Source organism: Pelodiscus sinensis, chromosome 2 (assembly GCF_052426305.1).
Source record: "Pelodiscus sinensis isolate ZL-2025 chromosome 2, ASM5242630v1, whole genome shotgun sequence".
Lineage (NCBI taxonomy): Eukaryota > Metazoa > Chordata > Testudines > Trionychidae > Pelodiscus > Pelodiscus sinensis.
This window is the reverse complement of record NC_143053.1, coordinates 87,804,976-87,831,081: the sequence shown is the minus strand read 5'-3', so window position 1 is coordinate 87,831,081 and position 26,106 is coordinate 87,804,976. Positions and strand designations below refer to the sequence as shown.

Here is a 26,106-nt window from a genome sequence, read left to right as displayed (position 1 = left end):
GTGCTGCAATTGTGTATTCTTTAGAAGAAATGGTTTCTTCCAATTGTCCAACAAAGGAATTCAATACTGAAATTGGTAAATCCAGCTGATTACAACCACAGAAAAAAAGCTATGTTTGTAATTTCAAGTTTTATTTCTATATTGATGAAACACATAACCTCTTTCAAAAGAGGCAGCATCTGAAGAGCTGTTACAAATATTCTTCATATTCTATTGCACATCACAGGTTTGGACATTGGATAAAGCACAGTTTCACATTATATGACCACTTTACATTGCATCTGGACATACAAATTCAGTCATATTAAAGGTAATTTACAAATCATCTGACTTCATGTACAATGGATTATATTTCAGCATCTTCATGCAAACTTTGTTTTTAAATAGTTGGCATCATTTTTTGAAATACATTTTCTTGCTGCAAAACAGTACATTTTCACTAACTTGTTTTTAAGTAATAAATTACAAAATGTACCAATTATTTTGAAAAGAAACAAACATTAAATATGTAATATACAGATATCTGTTTATAATTACACATTTACTAAAGGCAGTAACATTCCTAATACACTTTCATTACCTAAAATGGGGGAAATAGATTACATAAAATTGTTTTCAATCATAGCTATCTTTTCATATTTCAATCTTGAAAACATTGCAATCAAATATTAAAATTATTTTCTTTTATGCATACAAGTCCCTTTGATTTTAATGGGAGTTTTGTTTGCATAGTACAAAGATTTTTTTGCCCTTAACTTTGTTTAATCAGTACATGAGTTTTAGTTTAAAATCCCCTACCAACATGGAGGGAATTATCTAGCTAAAATCTCACCATGATACTTGGAAAATTAGTGATTAGTGTCTAATATTGTTTTGAACATCACAAAAACAGATGCTACAAAAGTGCTTTTTTCCCAAAAGTGGATGCATAGACTTGTTTCCTTATTTTACACAACGTGTTAGTGTTTTATCACTGGGGTAGTTTAAACAAAACTGCAGTACTTTTTGTCTTACTAACATATACAGGCACACAAGAATCCCTAATTTTCTTCTCCCTCTCAAATATCCCAGGTTATGTATTAACAAGTAGTCTTAAATTCCCATTGTAATCTATAAGTTTTCACACGGAAGTACTGTGAATGTCGAGGATATCCTAGAAGCTTCCCTGTTCTAGAGAATACTGTATGTCCATGAACAGTCAAGGAGTCAGAAGTTATTGAGTTCATTTGAATAAGCTACTCCCAAAGTTACAATTGTTAGTACTGTTAAAAGTTCAAGTCACAGATCTTCTGAGGTTTTGCACCACTCACATTTGCCAAATTTTATTTTTTATATTTTATAGAAGTCAAGGAGTGCAAGCAAATTTCCAATATATATGTTTCCAGTATAAACGTGACAAAGAACACATGGGAAAAGCACAGCACTAAAAGGTTATTTTTAAACAATTTCAGATTTAAGACATAAGCTTCAGTCTATTATACAATTTGGGCCCAGAACCATTTTTAAAAACTTCTATCCTTGCATAAGAGAATAAAAGTATCAATGAGGTTCTGGTGTACGTCACACTAGCCTTGTATGACCAATATAGCACATATTCAAAGTTTGCACAACTTTTTACTACGTTCCTAAATCACATATCATCCATCCAAAGGAGCCTTTTCACACTTGCATACTTAAACAGAATTGTTCCAAGAATTCTCAAAATTTCTGAAATAATTTGATGGTTTAACATGGTAAAAGTGACAGTATTAGTGCTTATACCTTGCTTCTCTAATCCTCGCTGCAATTTAGGAGTCATGGTGCGCCATGTATTTCATGAATCCCCCTCAGATGTGAATGACTTCATCCCATAGTATAGTAGATCTTCATGGGTTCTTCTGTAAAAAAATTCTGCAGAATTGAACTCTATGGTCATGGTCTGGTCAAACTGAAGTAGTCAAATTTAGTCTGATCCTGAAGAATATACACTGGACCTTTGTGCTGATTTACATTTACGTGCTTCAAATAACTTTGCCAGATTACTAATGGGAACTTTGCCAAAACTACAAAATGCAAAACAGACCACTTACTAGATACATTATGCTTTAAATAATTGTAGGAGTACTGCCTATTCCAAATTCACAAACTCCTCACATTTTTGAAGAATGGTGTTTTGAGTGATTACAAAATTGCTTTCTTACACTCAGAGGCTTTAAAACTCAGCAAACAGTACATCTGTCTTCCGTCTTTTCTTTATAAAATTAATTATTAGCAGCTTATTTCTCCTTTGCAATATGTAATTTCAAACAGCATCTCAAATTGTGTACATGTATGTGGCCAAAGACCTCTTGACAATATTGTCTCTTTAGATGAAAAAATAATGACAAAATAATGAGGGTATCTGAAGAAACTTGCAAGGCAGCTTCATACCAGTTGTCTTAATATGTTCCATACCCTTTTACACCCTTTTATACTTCTTGGATAATGCTTATAAAAATAAGGTGTTTAAAACAAATCTCACTATAGGATAAAAATGCTTTCAAAATAAATGGTATAGTCCACACCCCAGAGGTTTAAATTTGTGTAAATATCTGATCTGGTAGAGTCCATCATCTTTATTCAGATATGCAACGTGCTAAAAATTACATCAAGATGAATGACCTTTAAAACTGCCAAAGTGGAAAGAAATCACAAACATGTTATAGAGAACCAGAAGAGCCAGTCAAAATATGCTAGAATCCCATGATCTGAAACTCCCGTTGTTTCAATATCTCTCTCCAAACGGATTTAGATTCTTTTAACCCATATGCTTTTAAAGAAATCACAATAGTACTCAAATATATCAGTCAGCGGAAGGCAGTGTACTCAGGAAGTTCTTACCGTAATAGGGAATGAAATCCAGAAATGCTTCAACAAGTTGTGGGCAGTCATGCTTTTTGTAATAGTACCCAAAAGCTGTCAATATTAGCATTCCAATATCATGATTGCAATGAAGCACTGGTAATTTTGGTACCTTTGGATATGCTCAACATCCACAAACAGCAAGTCTGATATTTAACAGTAAACACATTTATAACTAGCACAGTCCACCAGAATAATCGTCATCTTCCTCATCAGCATGGGAACCACCTGCAGTTGATCCTGCTTTCTCCTGTGCAGTAACTGGTGATTTCTTCTTTGTTCCTCCTCCAGGGACAGCCAAGCTAAGACCAAGCTTGGCATACTGAAGACGACAACAAGACGACAGATTAGTGTCCATGTTGTCATAGGGCTAAATCCCACTTGCTTTTTTCAAGAAAGAGTCAAACTGAAGTAAGTGAGACTACATACCTAAGCAAGGTGAGCAGGATTTGCTTCAGGCTATTCACTACATTTAAAATGGCAACAATCCATTATTTTGGAGCATTCTGTTCCAATAGCATAAAAAGACCAACTGCATATACTATTCTCTCTATGCTAAAGTGATTCAACATGTATTATGAATTCTGCTTCTTTATATAATAATCATTGCCACATTGCACAGAACAATTGACTAGAAGTTTAAGATAAGCATGTCTCGTCAATGTTGGGTTTTTTTTTTTTTTTTAAATGTGCAGCACTGTATATTTAAATCCATTAACCACCACATAATTAGCTGACAAGCTTTTTTCAATCAAGATTAATTTATTAGGTGAAAATTAATGAATATGGTTAGAACACGTATACTAGGATGATCAAAAATTTCCATTACTGCCTTTCTGTCTTAAGTCTTCTTTCCACAATTTGCAAATATGCAGGATTGGTTCTTTTTTGTTTATGAGTTTTGTTTAAACAGCAATTATTTTCTTGAAAGGAAAAAACCAAGACATCTTTTTGTAAAACAGAAAATGGTCATAGTAATTTACTGAAAACTTACAGTACCGCTCGAGAACTAAGCAGTGCTTGCAACTTCTCTTGCCATCTTGTCTTAGTGCCAACCCACTGATTTCTAGCTAAAATGGATTTGCACGAACAGTATAGTTTTTCTGAGCGGACACATTGAGAGAAGAGTTTTCAGCCCTTGTTGCAAACTCAAGTGCTATTCAACAATATTCCAGTCAATTTTTCAAACAGCCCTACTAATACCATAAGAAGCAACTCATTCATCTAAACCAGAGGTGGGCAAAAGGGCCTCCGCGGGCTGGATCCGGGGGGCACCCTGCTGCTCCCCCGCCCCCAGGCCAATTAGGGCCTGGGAGCGAGGGAGCGAATGAAGCCTTCTCTGCTCTGTCCCCGCCCTGCTTACAGCACGTGGTGCTCCAATGCGCTGTGCACTGCTCACAAGGCAGAGTCAGAGGGGAGAAGGCTTTTCACACTCTCCTGCCCCCAAGCCTGAATTGCCTGGAGGCGGGGGAACGCACAAAGCCTCCTCTCGCCCTGCCAGGAGTAGCGCCATGCACTGATCGCACAGGGAAAGGGCTTTGCCTTGGGGGTGGTGGAGCATGCCAAGCCTCTTCTAGAGCATGGGCGCCTAGTGGGAAGGGGGACAAAAGGGCTCCCCCACCCCCAGACCAATCATGGTCTGGGGGTGGGGTCGCCCTGCCCCTTCCTGTTTAGGCCCTGCCCCTTTCGGAGTGGCCAGGGGCCACTTCAAAAATTTTTGAAGTGGCCCCTGGTAAAAAATTATTGCCCACCCCGATCTAAAGCTTCCAGATGAGAGAAATGTGGAAATTTGTAAGTCGTGAGCAGTAAAGTAGACTGTATGAGATGCTGGGAGGAACAAATCCAGGACAAACAGAGTAGCTCCATTTTTTTCTCCCAGAAAAAGTGTTTAAGAAAATGCATATGAAATGCTAACTTACATCATTGTCCATGTACTTGAAGAGAGGTGAATTACAGACATCAGAAACTTGATCCTGGTCCTGGTTGTCATATCCTTCTAGAAGCTGTTCTAGTGCTGTACAATCTTCACTCCCATTGAATCCTGGTATACTAAATGAAACACAAAATTAATTTAAAACATTCAACTCTTATCCTCTCACCGCACAAAGTTCTTCTATGTTTATGTGACGCTGATTAAGAACAGAGGAACAAGCAGCTGTAAGGCTTGAGTTTATAAAATTATAAAATGTTACGCTGTTGCTTAAATAAGTCTCAAAACCCAGGCTGAACAAAAATGTCTAATGGCAAGAAAAATGTATTTTTGAGTAGATGATCATTTAACCATTCAAATTATAAACAAATCTCAATATTTTTAATAGTTAGTCACCTTCTTGAGACTAGACAGAAATTACTGTCCCAAAAGGTAGAAGTACCTTAAATTTCATAAGTTTCTATTAACTAGTGATTATATGCTTCTTTCATGGTGCATGTTTAGAATCACACATTTGGAATTAGGCATGTGAGACTTAATTAGATAAGGGCCATTTTAGCCTGTCTTCAGAAATTGTGCATTTTCAAAATTCTAATTTCAAGATAAAAAGTGGCAAGAAAATGGCAACAGATCATAAATTCAATTGAAGGCAATCAAAAAGTCCCTTATCAGTACTGAACATAGTTATAAAAGCTATTCTCTACCTATTTCAGATACTAAATGAGGCAGTACTTAAAAGGATTAATTTTGGGGAGGAACAGCAAGAATCCTGTATTGTTTATTCAGCTTTTACTAAAGCAAAGCAAACAGATCATATGGGAAGGAGGAACAAAAAAGGGGAGATAAATTAACTTAACGTTTTTCTAGCTCTTCAATTTTTAAACAAATAGCAAATCAATATAAATATGTTCACTGTTTATTTTAAGATTATGCATGTCTTGCTATTCAATCAATGGTATATTAATAACAATCTGACAATTTAAAAACATTTTTCAAATGGGAGCCTTTCAAAGAACACTGCATTGTTATTCCATAAACACTGAGTAAAGGCTTAAAAACTGTGGAAATATAGCATTGTGATACAGCTCTTTAATAAAGATTGATATGAATTAATCTTTACCATAAGCAAATTTAAGTTTGAAAACAATGTGGCAAATATATGCGTACCTGTAACTTTCCCTGACACATCTTTCTGCAGCAACATAGTCATGTCTATGAAGATGAACTAAGACTTGAGCAATAGTTTTCTAAAATAAAACAAATGACTGATCACTATCTTAAATTTGCTTACTGTTTTACTTCTATTATTAATTGAATACCGTAAGTCCTGTACCTTGTTCAGGATAGATGTAACAAGATATGCCAAAACCAATGGCAAAATTGCTCTACACATTTCCCTGACCCTCATTCCCAACTGAAAAAAAAAAGTTATCTGCACCAGCTGTGGATCTGTCCCATTTAAAAAAAGTAGAGGAAAATCAGAATGTCCTAATTCTGTTTTATCTGAATCTTGGTTTACAAATTCAGAACTGAAGACAAAATTATTCTAACAAGAATTTTGAAAAACTACTTTTTTGCTCAAGGTAAGCAGTCAGAAAATAAGTTAATGCATTCAAAATAATGCATTAATTCAAAAAGTTAATGCATTCAAAAAGTTAATGCATTCAAAATATCTCCTCCTCCCAAAAACACACATTTAGAAAACAAATTAACATTTCTCCCATCCCACAAAGCCCAAAGGAATTATTTAACTGTATTTGCAGGTTCAAGTACACAGATTTTATCTTTTAACATTTTCAGTAAGTTTATCAGAAAGCTGTCACAAAATCAGAATGGCTTTAGAGCTATCTTCAGCTTTTTCAAGACTATTGTACGGACGCAAGAAAGTTAAGGGGATGGGTGAAAGGAGGGGCAATCCATCTGGAAGGTGTTCATCTAGCAAGAAATTTATGCTAGACCTCAAAGCACAGTGTCATTCACTTACAGGTAGCTGCAGACTCACAGGCTGATCAGTTTCCCCCTCTGCATTTCTATTTTATAAAACAGAAATTCACTCAGGTATTTACCTTGTAACATGTTGGATAATTTTCAACTTCTTTATAAATACTTTTCTCCTTCTGAAGAGATAATGCAGCCTCATCTAATCTAAAAAAACATGAACAAAAACAAATGGAAATGTGAGAAACTAGTGTAGAGAAACTACAGTGATGAGATCTTTATGATGTACACATTTTATTTTTTGTAGGTGGTAAAGAAGGCGCAGCAGCTGTAAAAGTATTTCAGTAGTCCACCTGCAGGCTATTAAAAAAAGTTAATACTTGCATCTTCTAATCAATTTTTTTCTCCACACTGAAAGAAGTCACTTTTTTTATTTAATCCACTGGTATTCAGAACTGTAGTAATCTAAACATTGAACCATCAGTTTTAATTTGGTCTCCAATCTTGAGAACATGAGTGTAACACTGCGAAGGTTAAAAAATATATATATATGTAACTTTCAAAAATCCTCTTAGTGATTTTTGAGTTACCAGGTAAAATACTAAAAAGAAATCCAGAAACCAGTGCTTCAGTGTGAAAGCAATCCAGTGCTACACATTAGTGAAGTTTAGTTTTATATTAATGAGAGTACCAATAAATTTATGTACTGTACTTTTCAAGCATTTCCATCCCTGTCATTGCCAGATGCCAGACTTATGTGAAAACAAAAGGTGTAATCTTTGAAATCAACTCAACTCATTCAAGGAAGCCACAATCCAGGGTACATTACTTTGTTAAAATTAAAAACACTAATCTTCATGAATTGGGAATACCCAAAATTGCAAGAGACACGCAGATAGGGCACACTCCTGTGAAGAGCTGAGGTTTGGTCTAATCTAGTGTTTAAATTAGGAATGTTAGATATCGATTAATTTAATAAGTATGTAACTGCATCAAATCTTAGCAGTTACACGATTATTTGATAGTCCCTGGGGGCGGGGCCGGCAGCCAGTGCACACCAGCCCTACAAGAGACAGCAGCGCAGGGTACCAACAATCCCTATCCACTGGGGGGAGGAAGGGGAAAAGGAGGCTCCCTGAGGATAGATGCTGCACTGGCATCTCACAGAACAGCCTCTGTCCCCCACCTCCTCCCACCTGTCTTCCTGCATATACCAGCTCCCGCCTGCCCCAGTCACCCTCCACACTGCTGCCTCCCCTATCAGAGGTAGGGGAGGTAGCTGCACAGCATCTGGTGCTCGTGGGGAGCCGGTTTAAAAGCTGGCTCCTGCCATCCCACCCTTGCTGCCTCTGATGAAGGCAGCAGCATGGAGTGGGGGGATAAGTTGGAGCCGATAAGCTGGCTCCACAGAGCCGGCTGCCCCTCCAAGCAAGCAGGGGAGTGCATGTAATCAATAGGATTAACTGATAAGCCCAGGAGTATCAGTTAAACATGTAGTTGACTACAGGTTGACATCTCTAGTTTAAATATTGCTGGATTCCACCAGGATGTTCACCACCCCACGGGTGTAAATAAAAATAATGCAAAATAGAAAGGAAATGGAATGCTTACTTGTGAGCTTTGTGCACTTCTGTTCCCTACAATGATCCTTGCTCAATAATATTTAGGTAAGAAGTACATCAAGGATAATGACCCAAGAGCTCACACTGGAACTCTGGAGGACAGATGCACTCAGGACATTCATGATACATCTCATCCAAAAGCTAACATCTTTAGCAGCACAGTATCAGCGTCAAACTGGAAAACCGGTTCTTCGCTGACTGGAAGGGACAAATGTCAGCTACTGAAACATCAATTTATCTGAGAAAGTTTGGCACTACCCTGATTTTTTTCATAAAACTCTCTCTCTCTCTCCGTATCTAAATGATATATTTTAAACCACATTTGCAAATGACAAGACTGCTGTTTGTTATAACCACACTCACCTTAATCTACATATAAATTTAGTGAAATAAAATTTAGCAGGACTGTCCAAATTTTCCATCCTTTATATGCCTGAGGAATAAATACATTTGCAATGTGATCACAAATATTTTTAATAAAAGCTTTCTGGGTCTTTTCAGAAAATAAAAAGAAAAAAAGAAAAAGAAAAGGTGATTTCTGGTTGCAAAATATGACAATAACCCTGCCTAATACTCTCAAGAGGCATTTTAAAAATTTTTCATATATGTACATATTTATCAAAATACTTGCTAGTCTTTTGTAACATTGGTGCAAAAGCCATGCCATTTAAGAGAACTTATGAACTAAGGATGTTAAATATCGACTAATTGACTAATCAAATAGTTGATGAATTTTGCATCGAGTATTCGATTTGTCGAGAGCGCACCTCCACCTTTGAAGTGTAGCAACAGCTCTAGGGCCGTTGCTACCATTCAAAGGCAAAAGCGTCACGTGAAGCCTAGGTCAGCTGGAAAGGCCCCAGCTGATCCCAGGCTTCACACAGTGCTGCCACTCTAAAATGCCGTGAGAAGCCTGACACTGGGCATTTGCTTACTGGATAGTCAACTAGTCCTTCACATCCCTATTACAAATGCTACTGTTATGGTCTACTATATTCCTTTTTTAAGCATAGAAGAGTGCTTTAGTTTTGAAAAATGCATGGAACCAAGAAACATGATTTAAAATTAGCCACTCTAAGGGTATGTTTACATTGGCACTCTAGTTTGAACTAGGGATGCAAATGCAGGCATTCAAAATAGTCAATGAAGCGGTGATTTAAATATCCCGCGCTTCATTAGCATGATCTCGCTGGCGCATTACTCCAAATGCCAGCTGATTCGAAAGTGAAAGTGCACGCCAGGACGCGTTCGAACGAAGGGGTTTGGTTCGAACTAACGCGTCCTGGCGTGCACTTTCACTTTCGAATCAGCTGGCATTTGGAGTAATGCGCCAGCAAGATCATGCTAATGAAGCACGGGATATTTAACTCCCCACTTCATTGACTATTTCGAATGCCTGCATTCGCATCCCTAGTTCGAACTAGGGTGCAAGTGTAGACATACCCTAATAGAGGTACAAGTTACATTTATCCAGTATAAATCACTAACTTCAAAATAGTTATTTGGAGTATGTATGCAAATTATTAATTACTATAACTGAATGCATTAAGGACTTCAAATAGCAGCTAAATCATTCAATATTACTCACATAATTATTGGCGATCATACTTATTTCCCTACCAAAATTTCTTTCACCCAAACTCATAAAACAATCAAAGAATTTTGATATTTTAGACTGCTACCCTTCTGAAACAGAATCAATGATATCTGCAAAATTAGGACTGTCCTGATTTTGCTCACACAAATATCTCAGTCTGCTATTGTCACTGATAATTCAACAATGAAAACACAACAAAATACACTTCATAACAATTGGTTTCCAGTTTAATTATATTTAAGTTACTTGACATGCCAAACCCCGAGTGACATCAGATACTGTGCGCCCCTATAAATTAGTATGACAATCAAGCTAGCCTTAGAAACATTAATGTACACATCTCAGCTGACAGCCCGTCTGCCTCGGTAAAAAGGGTTTTCTAGTTTCCCTTTAGATCACCATTGTTGCTTGCAATTATGGCACACACTCAATGTTTGATAAAATATAATTAGAACATAGACTCAAACAGCATTATAGTGAGCTATAGGCTGTAGTTAACATGTTTATGCTAACTCATAGTAAAGTTTAGTACAACCAAACAAAAGTATTAGAAAAAACAGATCACCCTGTTTATTCAAGATCAATCTCTCCACCCTTAATTCAGAATCAGACATCCGCACAGAGGTTGCTTTGGTTGTTCATTCCTCTACTTTAGATCTTCCATTTGTAAATTAGATAGACTATTAAGTGCTTATTATACAGCAGCAGTATGGGAAATAATTCATACTGATGAAAAATGTTACAGACGAAGCACAGCAGGTACTCAGTAATACATAATTATTCGAGGAACATTGAAAATTTTATAGCACCAAAAATAAGAAAACTACTGATGAGCTGCTCAGCACTCATATATAGTAAGCAGAAACTCAAACTGGATCCTAGGCCTGGTCTACACTACCATGGGCCATCAATCTAAGTTACGCAACATCAGCAACTTCACTGCAGTGAATTGATGACAGTCGCTCTCCACTCAACTCCACCTACAATTCTTGTCCTGGTGGAGTACTGGATTGGACGGGAAAGCGTTCAAAAGTTGATGTATCGTGTTTAGATACAATAAAAGTGACATGCACACATTCTGCATCAATTTCTGCCTATCGATCTAGTGGGTAGTGTAGATATGCCCCCAGTCTTCACAGTCATTGGCATAATCTTGTTTCCCCAGTAGCGACTTCTGAAGAGTCAGTACGTAGATTCAGTGAAACTCAGGAGTAAAGATTTCAATTATAATCAGAAGAAACATAGGTTATACAGAGTATAGAGTAATACCTGCGTCCTCTCACTAAAAGTCGTGAGGCCTTCCCAAGTAATTCTACAGCCTGCTGTAAACGTTCTTCATTCTAAAAGAGTAGGACAAAAGTTTTACACATTTGTGGCTTTAACTCAATCCAACTTAATTCTAACCCGCTTTTAAGCTGCTCCCCGTGAGCACCAGAGGTATCACAAGTAGCAGCGCAGGGGGGAAGGAGGTTCCCCAGGAGCCAGTGCTCATGGGAAGCCTGCTTAAAAGCTGAATCCCCATGAGCACTGATCTCCACCTGTTTTCTGCTGCCTCTGATACAGAGGCAGCAGTTGCAGCGAGGGGGGGGGGCACTTGCGTGTAATCATGAAGGAAGCCTGAGCTCATCCGTTTAACTGTGTACATTATCACATCCCTACTCTAGACCAGCCAAGAAGTGGAAGGAAACTGGTTAGGAGATGAAGTTTAGCTCCTGTAAAGTGGGAGATAGAGTACTGGTAGGGAAAGAGCAAAGCTGGACTCTACATCTTTTAAATATCTGAGTATGAGCTGAGACTTCCTGTGCAATGTTATTCACCCACTACTGTGATAGAGAACAAAACAGAGCACAGAACTCAACTTCATGTTATAGCTATCTGTGTGCAGTTATTGGGAGGCTAACTGACCTTGAGCATTTCTTCCTTCCATTCGCTCTTTATTTCCTTGCCAATATTTATTTTTTCAGTGTTCAAATTAAAATGGTAGTACTTACTTCAAACACCGATGCTGTCTGCTGATAAAGCTGTACAGCCTTTTCCGGGTTCACACTTTCTATAAGCCTATAATAAATGCAAGCCAGCATTATTATTCTTCAGCTCTCATAATAAAGTTTTCACCTATTAAAAGATTCAGCTAGAAGTCTATAGAAAGATAGCACCAATGATTTGTCCTAGCTGTCAACACTGCAGGCTTACTTTCCAGCCCGTTCCAGTGCAATAGCTGCTGTGTCAGGTGTCCCATTCTCCAGGTACATCATACTGGCCTTCTCAATCAGCTGAATTGCTTCAGGAAGTTTCTGCATTTCCTGTAAGAAAAGTTGGAAGAATCACAGTGTCAGAAACTAAGCTACTATAACAAACTAAATAAAAGGATTCTGTATTGTATTTGTACAGTTCAGTGCCAGGGAAAATATACACAACACCACAATACAAACATGCAAACAAGAGACCCCTCCTGCTTTGCCCTACACATATCTATGATGAATCAGAAAAGCTGGCTGATGATGTTTTCAGGATTAGCTACATGATGAAATAACTAAGTACTCGCTCAGTGGAGTACAAAACCAGAGCAGTTAGCCTTTTTTTCCTCTTTGTCGAGTTGGAATAAATTGGTTTCCAGGTAGCGAAACTTTACAATTTAGGAAGGCACGTCATCAGAAGTGGACATATATACAAACTTTTTATAGGACTTGATTTGAACTCTGAAATAATTCTCTGAAAATCTTTTAAACTGATCAACATCTGAGTTACAAGGTCACAACTGGCTATGGTAGTCAATTACCTTATTTTTATTTTCTATCCCCTACATTTTTTTCAATTACTGGTTAAACCCATTCAGGAAGCTGCATAGTTATCAAGTGCTTATTGCATTAGTCACTATCGGGAGTCTGACAAATTATATTAAAAAACAATTCCTATTGACTAAGATTTATGTTGAGCTAAAGCAGGAGGGCTAAGAGTTATGGGAGCTGTCACTGGGAACTACAATATGTAAGTTTAGCAAAGGATCATGAGGTAAATAACAGGGATGTAAAATCCTGTTTAATTGGTTAATCGGATAAACATAATTTTATATTTAATTGGTTAACCAATTAAACTAGTTGAGGCTCACTGGGCTGCTTCAGCTTCCACCAGTTAACTATAACCAGTAAGTCTCACCTTTTAAGGGTGGTCTACGTAAAGTATCTTACTATGTTTACTGATCTTATGGCAATTCTCAACTGATGTGAAATAAATATTATGTGCCATGCAGAATATTCCACAATGTTAGAAAAAGCTAATGATTTTGGACTATGTAAAGAAGATACATCAAGAATGTTGGTCAGTGATAGCACAACTTTCAAGTGTTTGCTGCTCCTGTGCTGAAAAGTTAGTCAGCAGCTTTTATATAAGAAATCATCAATCCAAATATATACCTATACCACCCACAGGAACTATTTTTCCTCTTACAAACATTTACAAGAATTCTTTCTTTTCCTCATACTGTCTACACTGTAGACAACATGCCAAAAATCTGTAGAGTGGAAGCAGAGCTATGAAATGGTAGTGACGCCTCTCTGCCCCTCAGCCTAGCGGAACTACTTCTACGGAAGTCAGATACCACAGTGAAAGAGAACAAGTAACTGGCTGCTCCTGACAACACTATCAATCCTGCTAACTCCCAGGAACTAAGAAGTTAACAATGACCTTGTCATCATTAGCCATTTTATGTCACTCAGAAACGGAGGACAGTTCTAGTGGGAGAATATCATGGAAGAACTCAGGAAGGCAGTATAGGATTGTTCTCACATGGATAGCTCTCTGACTTTGTGGAGCTTTGAAAGTAGAGATGAGTATAGTACAGACCTGATCATTCTACAGAGACAAACTCTCCTCCCTTCATAAGAGAAGGAAGGAATATCAAATTCAAATCCAAGTTCCTGACTCTTATGGGGCGTAGCCTTAGTAGAGGACAAGACCCAATATTATTTATTGGAAGTAAAAAAGATCTGCTGATCCAATGAAGTATATTAATTACACTCTTTGAAATACATACTAAATTCAAAACTTCCAGATTTTGATTTTGCAAGTTTCAACGATAAAAGAATGTTGAATTATTTAAAATTCTTGGGAGGAAAAAAAAATGTCAACAATGAAAGTGCTAGTACCACATTAAACGAACACTGCATGAAAATTGCATTTATTTTCAAATATAACTGTCCACAGACTCATTATTTATGTATTTTGTTGAAAACAAGTGACCAGTTAAATAAGTACCTTTAACATCATTCCTGCTTGTTCATAAGCTCTGCAAAAAAAAAAAAAAAAAAAAAAAAAAAGGAAGTTAGGTTTACTCAGTGTTATTTCATTAAGTTTAAGCAACATGTCTTAAAGGTGAATCAAGTATTATCACTGAAGTGATTATGCTTAGTGACACACATTTCATACATAGCTTTTATTTAAAAAAAAGTTTCTCACTTACGTGAGAATGACAGATATTGCAACCCCAGGTGGTATCTCTGGGGAGCATTGTAGTAAGTTTATGAACAATTTATGTATAATTGCATTCAACTCCATGGAGAAGCAACTACAATACCACTTCTGGAACTAAAAACAGTAGACAATTAAGGCCCAGTTACTGATACTTCAAACAACTCAAAGGGCAAACCACCCTCAGCAAGAGTTTGCATATACTGATTCGAGCTGGGTTTTCCAGAGGCTCAGAAACAAAGAAAGGACTTTGATATAAAAGGCTGTGTTTATAATAGTCCTTCTTTCTGACTCAGCAAAGAGTCACATTTTTATCCAATGGAACTGAAATCCTGCTGAAGTGTTGGAAGAACGGCCTACCAGAGCTCCATACTACTGATGGGTGATTTCTGATATATTTAGTGTACATGTAAGGCTCCCCCCCCCCATTTTTTTAAATGTTTTCTCTGTATGCTTTTTGTCCTAAAAATAAATGTATCCTGCTGAGAAAGCTATGTGGCAACTTGTAACGGCTGGCATACACCTGTTGTATGTAGGGATGTTAAATTGCAAGTCATCAACTAATCAAATAGTCTATGTATTTTGCATTCACTATTCAATTAGTCAACAGGGCACCTCTGCCTCCATCCCTAAGGCTGTTGCTACACTTCAAAGGCAAAAGTGCTGCGTGGAGCCTGGGGTCAGCTGGGGACTCCTCTGCTGATCCCAGACTCCATGCGGCGTTGCCAGTTTGAGACGTTGCAGGGAGCCCGGCGTCAAGCTCCTCGCAGCATTTCAAAGTGGCAGCGCCACACGGAGGCCCAGGGTTTGTGGGGTGTTACCAGCTGATCCCGGGCTTCATGCAGCGCTAACACTTCGAAATGCTGCGTGCAGCCTTGCGACACTCCAGCTTGCCCTGGGCTGCACACAACATTTCAAAGTGGCAGCGCCACATGGAACCCAGAGTCTGGCCCCAGGAGTCTGATAGAGGCAGCAAGAGGGACGGGGGCGGGGGGGCGGGGGGAGAGGGAAGTGACTAGTCAACTAGCCTGTCGACTAGTCCTTCACATCCCTAGCTGTATGCATGAGAGAAAGCATAGTACTGATGCTGGCCTTTTGGCAGGCTGGCTTGTTGGGATTATAACAGTGTACGGTAGAAAGTTGTTCATGGGTATGTGACATGGGTCCCCACCATGAGACAGATGATGGACAGTTTCCTGAGATCTGACTAGGCACCCCCAGACTGGGCAACAAAGGGGGATACAGGTGCAGTAACCCTGAGATTGTGACAGTGCTGTCTTCTATGGATGAAGTGCTTTTGGCCATAGTCAAAGCATTAAAAAGCATTGTTTCTCAACCAAAACCAAAAAGATGCATTCCCTGCTTCTATAACAGATACTGGGCATGGAAAATTTTCCACCACTGCTTCAAACTAATCAGACAATCTTTTCACTATTTGCCACGAGTTAGAGGAATGGGAGAATAAAAGAGGTCCTATTGTGTTTTTACTACACAGTGACATAAGACATTTCTTAAAAAAAAAAACATACACATTACTAATATAATATTAACCTTCTTAATTCTAAAGCATCATTCTGGTGATTAGAGACACTAAAGAAATTTCAAGTGTGTGAAGATAAAGCAAATTATTACCTTTTCATACATCAAAACTCAAAATGAAATATGCAGATCCTGAGTAATATCCTACTGATGATTAATCCAAGAGATGCTGAAACTAATCCTGAGAGGTACTGAAAAGTCATAACTTCCATTTATTTCAATGGGATTTGCAGAGTCTCAGAAACGTTCTAGGATAAAGCCACTTAAGTCTAATCATGAACCAGTGAAATTAATCTAAACTTTTGCCATTTATGTCAGTGAAAGCAGACTTATCCCTGAGTTATGCATCTTTTAAATGGACCATCTTTAGCAATCTATAGCATACCAGGAACCAAGTAAAATTAACTGAGGAATTTAGACTTACTTGGCAGCATGAAAGAGACTGGATGCAACGGAGCCAAAATTAAGGATACACAACATAAAAATGATAGGCAATTTATATATATATATATATATATATATATATATATAAAAATAATTTACTGAAAGATTAAACAAAGTGAATTATCATCTAAATAAGAATCCCAAATATAACATTTATACAGTTCTAAAACTAATCTGATAAGTGTTCATGTTAATTTTGTTTTAGTTAAAAGTAAGGGCCAAGCAAAATTCAACATATCCAAATATGAAAATGCTGAAGAAACTAGATTACACTCAACTATTTGAAGAATTTTGGGGGTTATTACATTGTGTTACTGTTATGTCAGTTAATCTTTTAATGTATATCATACATTTCTAGGCACTGTGTGGCAAAAACCATCGAAATGATTAAATAAAGAAGTTATTCCCTAAAGTACATTTCTTCAATTTAAAAGCCATGTTACTAATTAACAAGGAGGAGATCCCTTCTAAGTCACCTACTTGCAGAAGGAAAAAACACACCTCCAACAAATCCAGGGACTAAATCCAGGAATAGAAAGCAAGCACTAGAATCTGCTAATACAATAAATAATAGCTAATGCTAAGTGCCTGACCATCACAATCACAGACCAACCCCACGGTGCTAAAGACTGGTCAAGCAGAACAAGAAGATGGTTCCTACTCCATAAACCTTCTTGTTTTTCATTCAGTAGAACAAGCCCCCATGGAAACATACTTTTAAAACAATTTAGAAGTTAGCTAAAAGAAATCTTTTAATATTTAGTCTGTTTGTCTCTTACATCTTTCTACACCACCCACTCCCTCAGCCCAGTTCCGATTGCTAAACACTTATTCAATTCTTTGAATACTGAAACCATCAGTGAAAAGATACGCCTTATTACACACATGTGCTTCAGCTTCCCTCAAATAGGCATCCTTTGCCTGGTCAAACTGTTTGGCATTTTTAAAAGCAACACCTGCAAAGAAGAATTAAAAAAAAATCTTAAATTATGACATTTTCCTTTTTTCCATCTACTGTTAAAGACACAAGTGACCAGATTTTTAAAAAATATTTTAGCCATCTAAAATGCAGATGTAGTTAGATTTTCAAATGGGCATCAGCTGCACAGACACTTCTAAAAATCTTTAAAAATATGCCTCAAAGAAAGTAATTAAATTATTTATTAATTTATTATACCTTATATCAAGGCACATAAGAATCGCTCTTAGATTATTAGTACTGTCTCCCTCTAAAAGATGTAGTCTAATTGGCTTGTCACAATAATCAGTCCCTCTTCTCAGCTGCATCCTTGACCTTTAATATTCTTTCCATTCACTGATCACTAATAATGTTAAAACGTTTCTTATTTTAAGGTTCTAAAACATTAGAAGTGATGCCTCATTTCAATTTCCCTTCTAAATCAAGATCCCTATCAACAACAAAGTGCATCTGCAATAAATACCAACTTTCATAATTAGTTCTGGGTATAGTACAATATAAAAACTCCTCACTAAAAACCAGCTAAGGGGTACTAAAAGGATTTTAAAAGTCACAGCAGATTCAGTTTAAGTGGACAGCACAATTAAAAAACAAAAACAAACAAAAAAAAAACCACACACACACTTTTTTTCCAGTTGCTATTGATGACTTACAAAAAACAAGGATTTCAAGTTGAAACTCTTAACCAGGACTCTCTGGTTCAGAAGGACCACATGTGTTGCAGAACCAGAGAGCCCCGGTGGAGAGCTAGCACCCGGGAGCCCTGCAGGGTGGCAGGGAAGCAGGAGCCTGATGTGTAGCAGCAGGGCAGTGAGAGTCCCACACGCAATAGTGGGGCTATCCAATAGGGCAGCAGAAGCCTGGCATGCAGAGGCAGCGGGGCTGCCCAGCGTGGCAGCAGGAGCTGGTCCCTGCAGTGAGAGCCTGATGCACAGAGATGGTGGGTCTGCCCGGCATGGCACCAAGAACCCAGTGTTCAGAGGCAACAAGGGCTAACGGAGCAGAAGGGGCCAGCGAAAGAGAGGAATTGACCAGGAGGCCAGCGGCTGGACCAGGGCTTGTGGCAGGGAGGCCAGAAATGACCTCCTCTGGTCTGGCAAAATCCCTTATCCAGGACCAGTTAGGTCCTGAGGGTGCCGCACCAGGGAGGTCCAACCTGTAGTCTAAAAAGAGGACAAAGAATAAATAAACTCAAAGTCACAGCTGCAGAAGTTTCTGCTATTTACTTCTAAGCGGCATTAGAAGTTTCCCTTCCACACTCAAAGTCCAATTCTATAGCTATGCCTTGCAAGGACCTCTCACTGAAGACAATAGGGAATCCTATTGCATGGACACACAGACTCCAAATCAATCCCCTACTTACAAAAAGAAAAGAGAAAGAGTCTAACTATTCCTCACAATAGGAGTTCTAAAATTTTACTCAAAAGTCCATTAACTCTGTGTTCAACTGAAATTTGCATGCAAGATATCTGAAATTATAATCTGGACCAAGATTCAGTTTACATTCTATTAGTTCTAATCACTTCAAATAACTATTTAAATCCCTAAGCACAGTTTGAAATGTAAAATTAAAAAGATATTATTATTTTACTCACTGTCCTCATAGTCACCTATACATTTACAGACAATGTCTTAAAATGACATTTTAAATATTTAAAATTAAATTACTGGAATATTTAAATCTATGAAATGCAATCTGATATATATAATCACACGTACCTGCCTTTGCATATTCAGTAGCTGCACTATCATAGTCTGGTTTCCACTTTAAGAATCCAGTTTTCAGGCTGAAATGCAAAATAAAAAAACCTATCAACAATGAATGAAAGTTTAAAATAAACTCTTCTTCCTGCTGTCAACATATATGATTTTGTTGCTGTTGTTTTAAGAAGAAGCAATGAAGGAGGAAGAGGAGACAGGCTTGCAAGGGGTCATTGCCTCCCACCCAGGGCTGGCTCTAAGCACCAGCAAAACAAGCAGGTGCTTGGGGTGGCACATTGCCAGAGGCGACATTCTGGCCAGAGAAGAAGCAGTCAGGGAGCCCCACGGAAGCCGCCCCGAGCTGGGAGTCTCGTGCCTGGCTGCTCGGAGCCTGTTTCTGGCCCCAGGAGCTTTGGCCCCAGGAGCTTTGTTCTTTCCCCTGCAACTTCCCTGCCTGTGAACCCCCCTTGCCCAGCTGTCCCTCTCCCCCGCCTGTGTGCCCCTGCCCACTGTCCCGCGACCCCCATCCATCTCCGCTCACTCTTCTCTTCCTCCGGCTCGGCCTCTGCCCAGCAACCCCGCAGCACCTCCTGGCCCACTACAACCCTGCTGGGACCCCTTCTCCTCTTCTCCCCCTCACCTCCACCCTCACCCCACCTCTCTGCTGCCCACCTGGATCCCCATCTCCTGTCTGGGCCTCTAAACATTCCCCCACCACCACCCCATTCTCTGGGCCCTGAACCCTTCTCTTCCCGCCCCGCCACAAATCCAGCCCCCTGACCACCTAACCCCTGTCTGGGACCCAGGTGATTCTCCCTCCCACTTTGGCTGTGGAAAGAGAACTCTGGTGTTCCCAGTGCCCATATCCCCAAGTGCCTTCCTGTCTGGGACTAGAGAGCTTTATTCAAATTAGAATTGTGATCCCATTTAAACAGGTTTTGTTTTAAATAATATACCTTTACAATTAAATTAAAAATTGTTATGGCCTAAGTTTATCATAACCTATTTAAATAACTTATGAAGTAATTTTAAAAAGTAAATAGAACATGTCTCCTGTCAACTTTTAAAGAAATTCTACCAGTTCACTAGTGTAAGTTGCTGTGTAGCACCCAGAACCAGTGTTTACATCAGCAGTAGCTTCTTTTGCAGGTGAAGAGAGAATGTTTTTATTACTTTGGTTTAATCAGCTAGTTCGATTCAATGATTAGGTCATTCACCGTTGCAAAACCGAGAGTTGACGAAGCAGAAAAACTTGTTTTCCTCTTCTCTCAGTAAAAAAATGGTTACGAGAGCGTTGTAACATCTTGAAGAATATGATGACTAGATTAGATCTGTTAAATTCACTAAGGATATTTCCTTTGTTTAATAAATGAATTTTAGATGCAAAACGTGTTTGTATACTTGTTATGTGTCCTTCACATTTAAGGTAGTTTTATTTCATACAAAAATTAAATGCTGGTTTTATTTTAAATTGAATTTCCATCCAGACAGAAGTAGGTGCAAATCATATGTTTTTTAAAAAGTAGCCACTACTTAGCAAATAATAAATGGGGTAATCTCCTAAGGTGTTCCTATTATACACCATTTGTAATAGAATAAAAATGTAAAAATTAAGAATCTGATTACATGTAAATTACACAATTATTTGGGCATTTATTTAGTTGGTAGCTGCACTGGGTATATTCTCCTGGTTAGTAAATAGAAGCACCACATTTGGCAAAAAGGTTATATTTAGTTGTAAATCAACATGTTTTAAAGGTTGCTAATTAATAAGACTCAACCATCCCTTAGGAAAATATTTTAAAAGTATAATTTAAATGATTAATTGCTTATTTAAACCAAGGTTTTCTGCTTGCCGGTTTAAATCATGATTAAAATTAGATATTTAAATCAAAGCTATTTAAATCAATCCACCCTGCTTCAGAGGCTGTTTGGTCCTTCCCTGAAGGAGAAAACACAGGGCTGCACTCATGGAATAGGTCCTAGGCTAGTGGGGTTTTGTTGTCTGGTGCCTGTCTTGTTCTAGAAAGTTGAGCTGGGGAGTTGAAACAAAAGTTCTCTTAGTCCTTTTGAACTGTCTTGTATAGCGAGGCTGATTCTTGTCCATGGACACCAGCCATGGAGCCATGTACATTAGGCTGATCGACAGAGGGAAATGAAGCCGCGATTTAAATAATCGCGGCTTCATTTAAATTTAAATGGCTGCCGCGCTCTGCCGTCCAGCTGATGATCAGCTGTTTGTCGGCAAATCAGGGCAGTGTGGACGCGACGCTGTCGACAAGGAAGCCTTTGTCGACCGGCGCAGGTATGCCTCGTGATTAGTTAAATGAGATTATTTAAATCGCGACTTAATTTCCCTCTGCTGAGGGTTCCATCAACGGAGCCATGTAGTTAAGACACACCCCAAGAGTTGGACAGCTTATGTATTGGGGTTGGAGTCTGATTATAAGGCTTCTAATAATAAAATCCCTTTGCAGAGTGAGGAGTGGGACCTGGACTCTAGCACGAGGTGATGTGAACAGTTGCATGCTTCGGAAGTCTTTAACTGACTTGCTTTGGATGAACCTGCCCTCCCGAGCTATGTCTAGATTGGCAAGATTTAGCGCAAATACTCTAAACACAAGAGATTTTGCGTTAGAGTATTTGAGTAAGAGAGTGTCTATACTGGCATGTGCCTTTGCGCAAAAACATCCGTGCCAGTGTAGACGCTCTCTTGCGCAAGAAAGCTCCGATGGCCATTTTAGCCATCGGGCTTTCTTGCGCAAGAAATTGATGTTACCTGTCTACACCAGCCTCTTGCGCAAGAACACTTGCGCAAGAGGACTTATCCCTAAGCAGGAGCATCAGAGTATTTGTGCAAGAAGCACTGATTTCATACAGTAGAACGTCAGTGTTCTTGCGCAAATACTCGTGGCCAGTGCAGACAGGTGGCAAGATTTTGTGCAAAAGCGTAAATCTTGCCAATGTAGACACAGCCCCCATTGTCCTCTCATGGGGAGTCCCTGGAGCTCTCCTAGGAGATGAAAATACCCTGGGGTTTGGACTCCCCTCCAGAGCATACCTCCCACCCCCCAGGAAGCCTCACAAGCTGCATTGCGCACGCACGCACCCCCAGAAAGCCGCACAAACTGCATTTGCGCATGCAACCTCCCCAGACAAAAAAAAATGGGGGGGAGGGGCATAGCTAAAATTTATTTTGCTTGGGGTGGCAAAAAGCCTAGAGCCAGCCCTGCTCCCACCCTCTTTGACAGCTTCAATGGACACCATCCTCACCCATCCATGTGAGATACAGAGAAAGAGGAGAGGACTGCTAGACACTATGGGTGAATAAGCAAGGACCAAATAGTTGGGCCTCACTGCCCCATCTGATCATACTCTGACCAGGTACTTAGACATTTCTGGACATTCTGTAACTTCACCCTCTCTTTTCAAGATAAGACTTTTATTTCTGATGCATGGGCAGTTTGGAATGAAAATATTTTTACTTTGCTCCACTATTGCTATTTGCTTCAGTGTATAGGTTTTGGCATTAAAAGCTAACTACAGTAAACTTCCGATAATCCGGCACCTTTAGGACCTAGGGGGTGCCGGATTATCAGATATGCCGGACTATTGGAAAGGGAGAGAGCTATGAAGGGTCTGGGGTGGAGTAGGGGGGATGCACCCCTTGGCACTGCGGGACCACACCCGGCAGTACCCCAGCTGCTCTGCCCCAGGCTTCCCAGAGTCAGCCGCTAGTCAGTTTCAGCAGCGGCTGAATTGGGGAAGCTGGGGGCAGAGCAGCTCCAATTGTCCAGCACTTCCGGGTTCCAGATGGTGCCAGACCATCAGGAATGCTGGACCACTGGATGCCGGACCACTGGAGTTTTACTGTAACATGCTGTATTTGATAGTTTATGTTGCCTGTCAACAGAAGGGATGTGATGGTGTTAATGTTTAAACTGTTAACCAATTAGGCTCATAGGTTAACTTCATGGCTATGTACAAAGCCCCCCCTCGTCCTACTGCTTCTGTATCAACAGCAGCATCGGGGACAGGCAGGAAGCCAGTGCCTGCCCTCTCCCTGTATTGCTGCCTCTGACACAGAGGCAACAGTGGAAGGGAGGGGAAGGAGAAGGTGCCATCAGCTTTGTGGGAGCTAGTACACGCAGGGAACCATCTTAAAAGTTGGCTCCCCTCTGCCCCCCTGTGTTCCTGCCTCCGTATTCCTAGCCTACAGCAATGGTTTTCAACTCTCTCTCATTTGAAGACCCCGGAAAAAGATTTGAATGGAGATGTGAAGTCCTTTGGAAATCTTAAACAGTCTGCAAACTCCAAGGGACCCACCGGTAAAAAACCATTGGTCTACAATATTTTGTCTCTCTTGGCACTTAAATCATAATGTCTTTTGGAGCAATGATTACATTGAATGCATTTATACCAGGATGGGCAAAGGGCTTTCTGCGGGCCCCCTGCCGCTCCCCCTTCCTCAGACCAACCAGGGCCTGGGGATGGAGGAGCATGCAGTTTCCTCGCCCCCACAAGAGCAGACAGCAGCTAGAGACACGCACCAGCTGTTTTAAAACAACCACATTTATCTCTAGCTGCCGCACACCTTTGTCGAGAAGCTTTGCATATTCCCTGCCCCCAGGCCAAGTAGGGTCTGGGGGCGGGGAGCAAGCAAAGTCTTTCATGTCCTGTCCCTGTCCTGCCAGGGGAGTGCGGCTGCTAGAGAGACACACCAGCTGTGTCTCTATAGCTGCCATGCGCTCTAGCGGGGGCAAGTAGACTTCACATGCTTCCCCACCCCCAGGCCCTGATTGGCCTGGGGGCAGGGAGAGTGCACAAGGTCACCTTCTACTGGGCGCCTAAAGGGAAACCACCAGCTGTTTTAAAACAGCTAGCATTTCTCTCTAGGAGGCAGGGCAGGAGATGGAGGGGGAAGACTTCTCACACCCTCCCACCCCAGGCCATCCGGGGAAGGAGCACAAGAAGTCTCCTGGCTCTGCACCTTCCAGGGTGGCCCCCTTTTACAAATTATTGCCCACCCCTGATTTATACTATACTGTTCTCAGCATAACAGTACTATTAGTTGGTGGCCTTCTGGTGCCATTATTGTATACATGAACAAGCAACAAAAGCAGTTATGTGTAAACGCTTGGCTTTCAAAATAAGTTTGCTGTGAGGACATGTTCACTTAAAACTGCTTGAGCAAAATCCAGTCCCAAGTTTCCTTTCCAGTCTATTTCTGATGCATTTCTCCTTCATCTCATTTCTCTCATTCACCTGCCTCGGAAGCGCCACTCCGCGTCTCTTTTCTTTCGCTCAGCCTCCTAGCCTGGGTCTCAGATTCCCGGGCAGTGGGGGAGGCTTCCCCGAGGTGTGAACCCAGCGGAGGGGCCCGTCACTGCCTCGCTCTACAGCGCGGGGGGGGACCTTCGGCCCGCGCTATCTGCCCCGGGCCCCGCTCTCACCGGGTTTGCGCGCACAACAGGCTGGGTTACCAGGCGGGAGACGCCAGGCGACTGGCCCCAGGGAAACAGGATCCGAGCCTCAGGCTGCGCCGCAAAGGTTCGTTCCTCCCCCCCCCAACACCCTTCCCCGCGGCCAGGCTCCCGGGAACCGCCGCACCGCGCGCGCGGCATTCTGGGAGCTGTAGTTCTCTCCGCGGAAGCGCGCGGGGCTCAGCTCCCAAGGCGCCCGGCCGCGCGGGGGGGGGGGGGGGGGGAGGGGACGACAGCCCGGAGCGAAGAGGAACCGGGCGGAAACGGCTGCTTCGAGAGCCCCCGGAGCCTGGAATCGCCTCCCTCCTTGCCCCGCCCCCGCGAGCGTCTCCCAGGAGCGAGCGGCACCGCCAGGCCCGCCGCTTCCTCGCTGCCCCGGCCTCCCGCGCCGCGCTCACTATTTCTCCGCCTTGGCAATGTGCTCTAGCGCCTCGTTGATCTTCTGCGCCGCCATCGCACCGGGCCGGTCTGCGCCTGACAGGAGCCGCCGCCGCCGCCACGTCCCCGCCCCTCCTGCCTCAGAGAGGAACAGGCTACGGCAAGCCGGAGAGCTCAGTATCGTACGAAGGGGGCGGGACCTGATGCTATACGCTAGCGCGCCTGCGCGAGAAGCGGCGGGAGGGGAGCCGAACGTGCCCCAAAGGGACGTGGCTGGCGGAGGCGGACGCTCGGCGGGGGGGCACAGAGTCATCCGTGCAGCAAGGGAGAGAGCTGCGCGCGCAGCTCCGGGACAGGCGTATAGTCGCGTGGCTTAAGTGCCGCAGCGCTGCGGGGCAAAGCTGCGTCTTCTGCCCCCCCCCCCTTCAGGGACTCTAAGAAGAGGCTTGGCTTGTGGTGGGTCTTCCTGGTTGCACTCCAGCTCCCCTTTCAGGACAGGCAGAGGAGCTGCTTAGCTGCTACCTGCCCATTCCCCAGAAGCCTGGCACAGCAGAGAAGGGGCCAAATGTTTCATGTCAAAAGCCACCTCGTTGATTTTGAATGTAAGATTTTCCCTCTCTTCACAGTATGTAAACTGCACAGGGCTATGAAAGGCAAGACCAAAAATATCTAACCAGGCCCCAAACTGGTGAAGTTAAGAGTCAGACTGTCTCTCGCAGTACGGTGTCCTTGCTGTACTGAGATAAGCTCAGCAAGCCACATATTGGCTCAGCATATCCTCCTCCACTCCGAAAATCTAAAACTAGCAACATTAGTTGACACGTATAGCAAGGCTACCTGCTGCTCCTGCCAGGCTCCTGTAAGGTGTGTGCTTCTTGACAAGTGCTCCACACATACTCAGCCCTTTTTATTACCTCTTCCCTCCTCCCCTGGTTCTTTCCCTACATCAAACACATGCCAGAGTAAAGGAAATAGACTGGATACAACAATGTGGGAAGGCCAAGTGAGATGATCACTCACCAAACCTGCACCAGGAGCATTACTGTTTCAGGAGCCTATAGGAAACGTTGAGAGAAAGACTATGTAGCAACAAAATAGTAGGTCAGGATTCAAAATATCCCATCACATGATATGGGTCAGTTAGTACA

The 26,106-nt window shown here is 41.1% G+C and overlaps 1 protein-coding gene across 1 annotated transcript; it reads right to left on the bottom strand.

Moving 5' to 3' along the window:
• Window positions 1–110: 110 nt before the first annotated feature.
• NAPG (NSF attachment protein gamma) lies at window positions 111–25,136 on the bottom strand. Its single transcript, XM_075920983.2, has 12 exons — window positions 24,979–25,136; window positions 19,116–19,183; window positions 17,289–17,373; window positions 16,398–16,415; window positions 14,222–14,252; window positions 12,161–12,270; window positions 11,959–12,025; window positions 11,237–11,307; window positions 6,877–6,955; window positions 5,978–6,057; window positions 4,800–4,929; window positions 111–3,202 (listed from the first exon to the last, which is right to left on the bottom strand). The coding sequence occupies exons 1-12, from the start codon at window positions 25,032–25,034 to the stop codon at window positions 3,056–3,058; spliced, it is 942 nt and encodes a 313-aa protein (XP_075777098.1). The 5' UTR covers window positions 25,035–25,136; the 3' UTR covers window positions 111–3,055.
• Window positions 25,137–26,106: the final 970 nt, after the last annotated feature.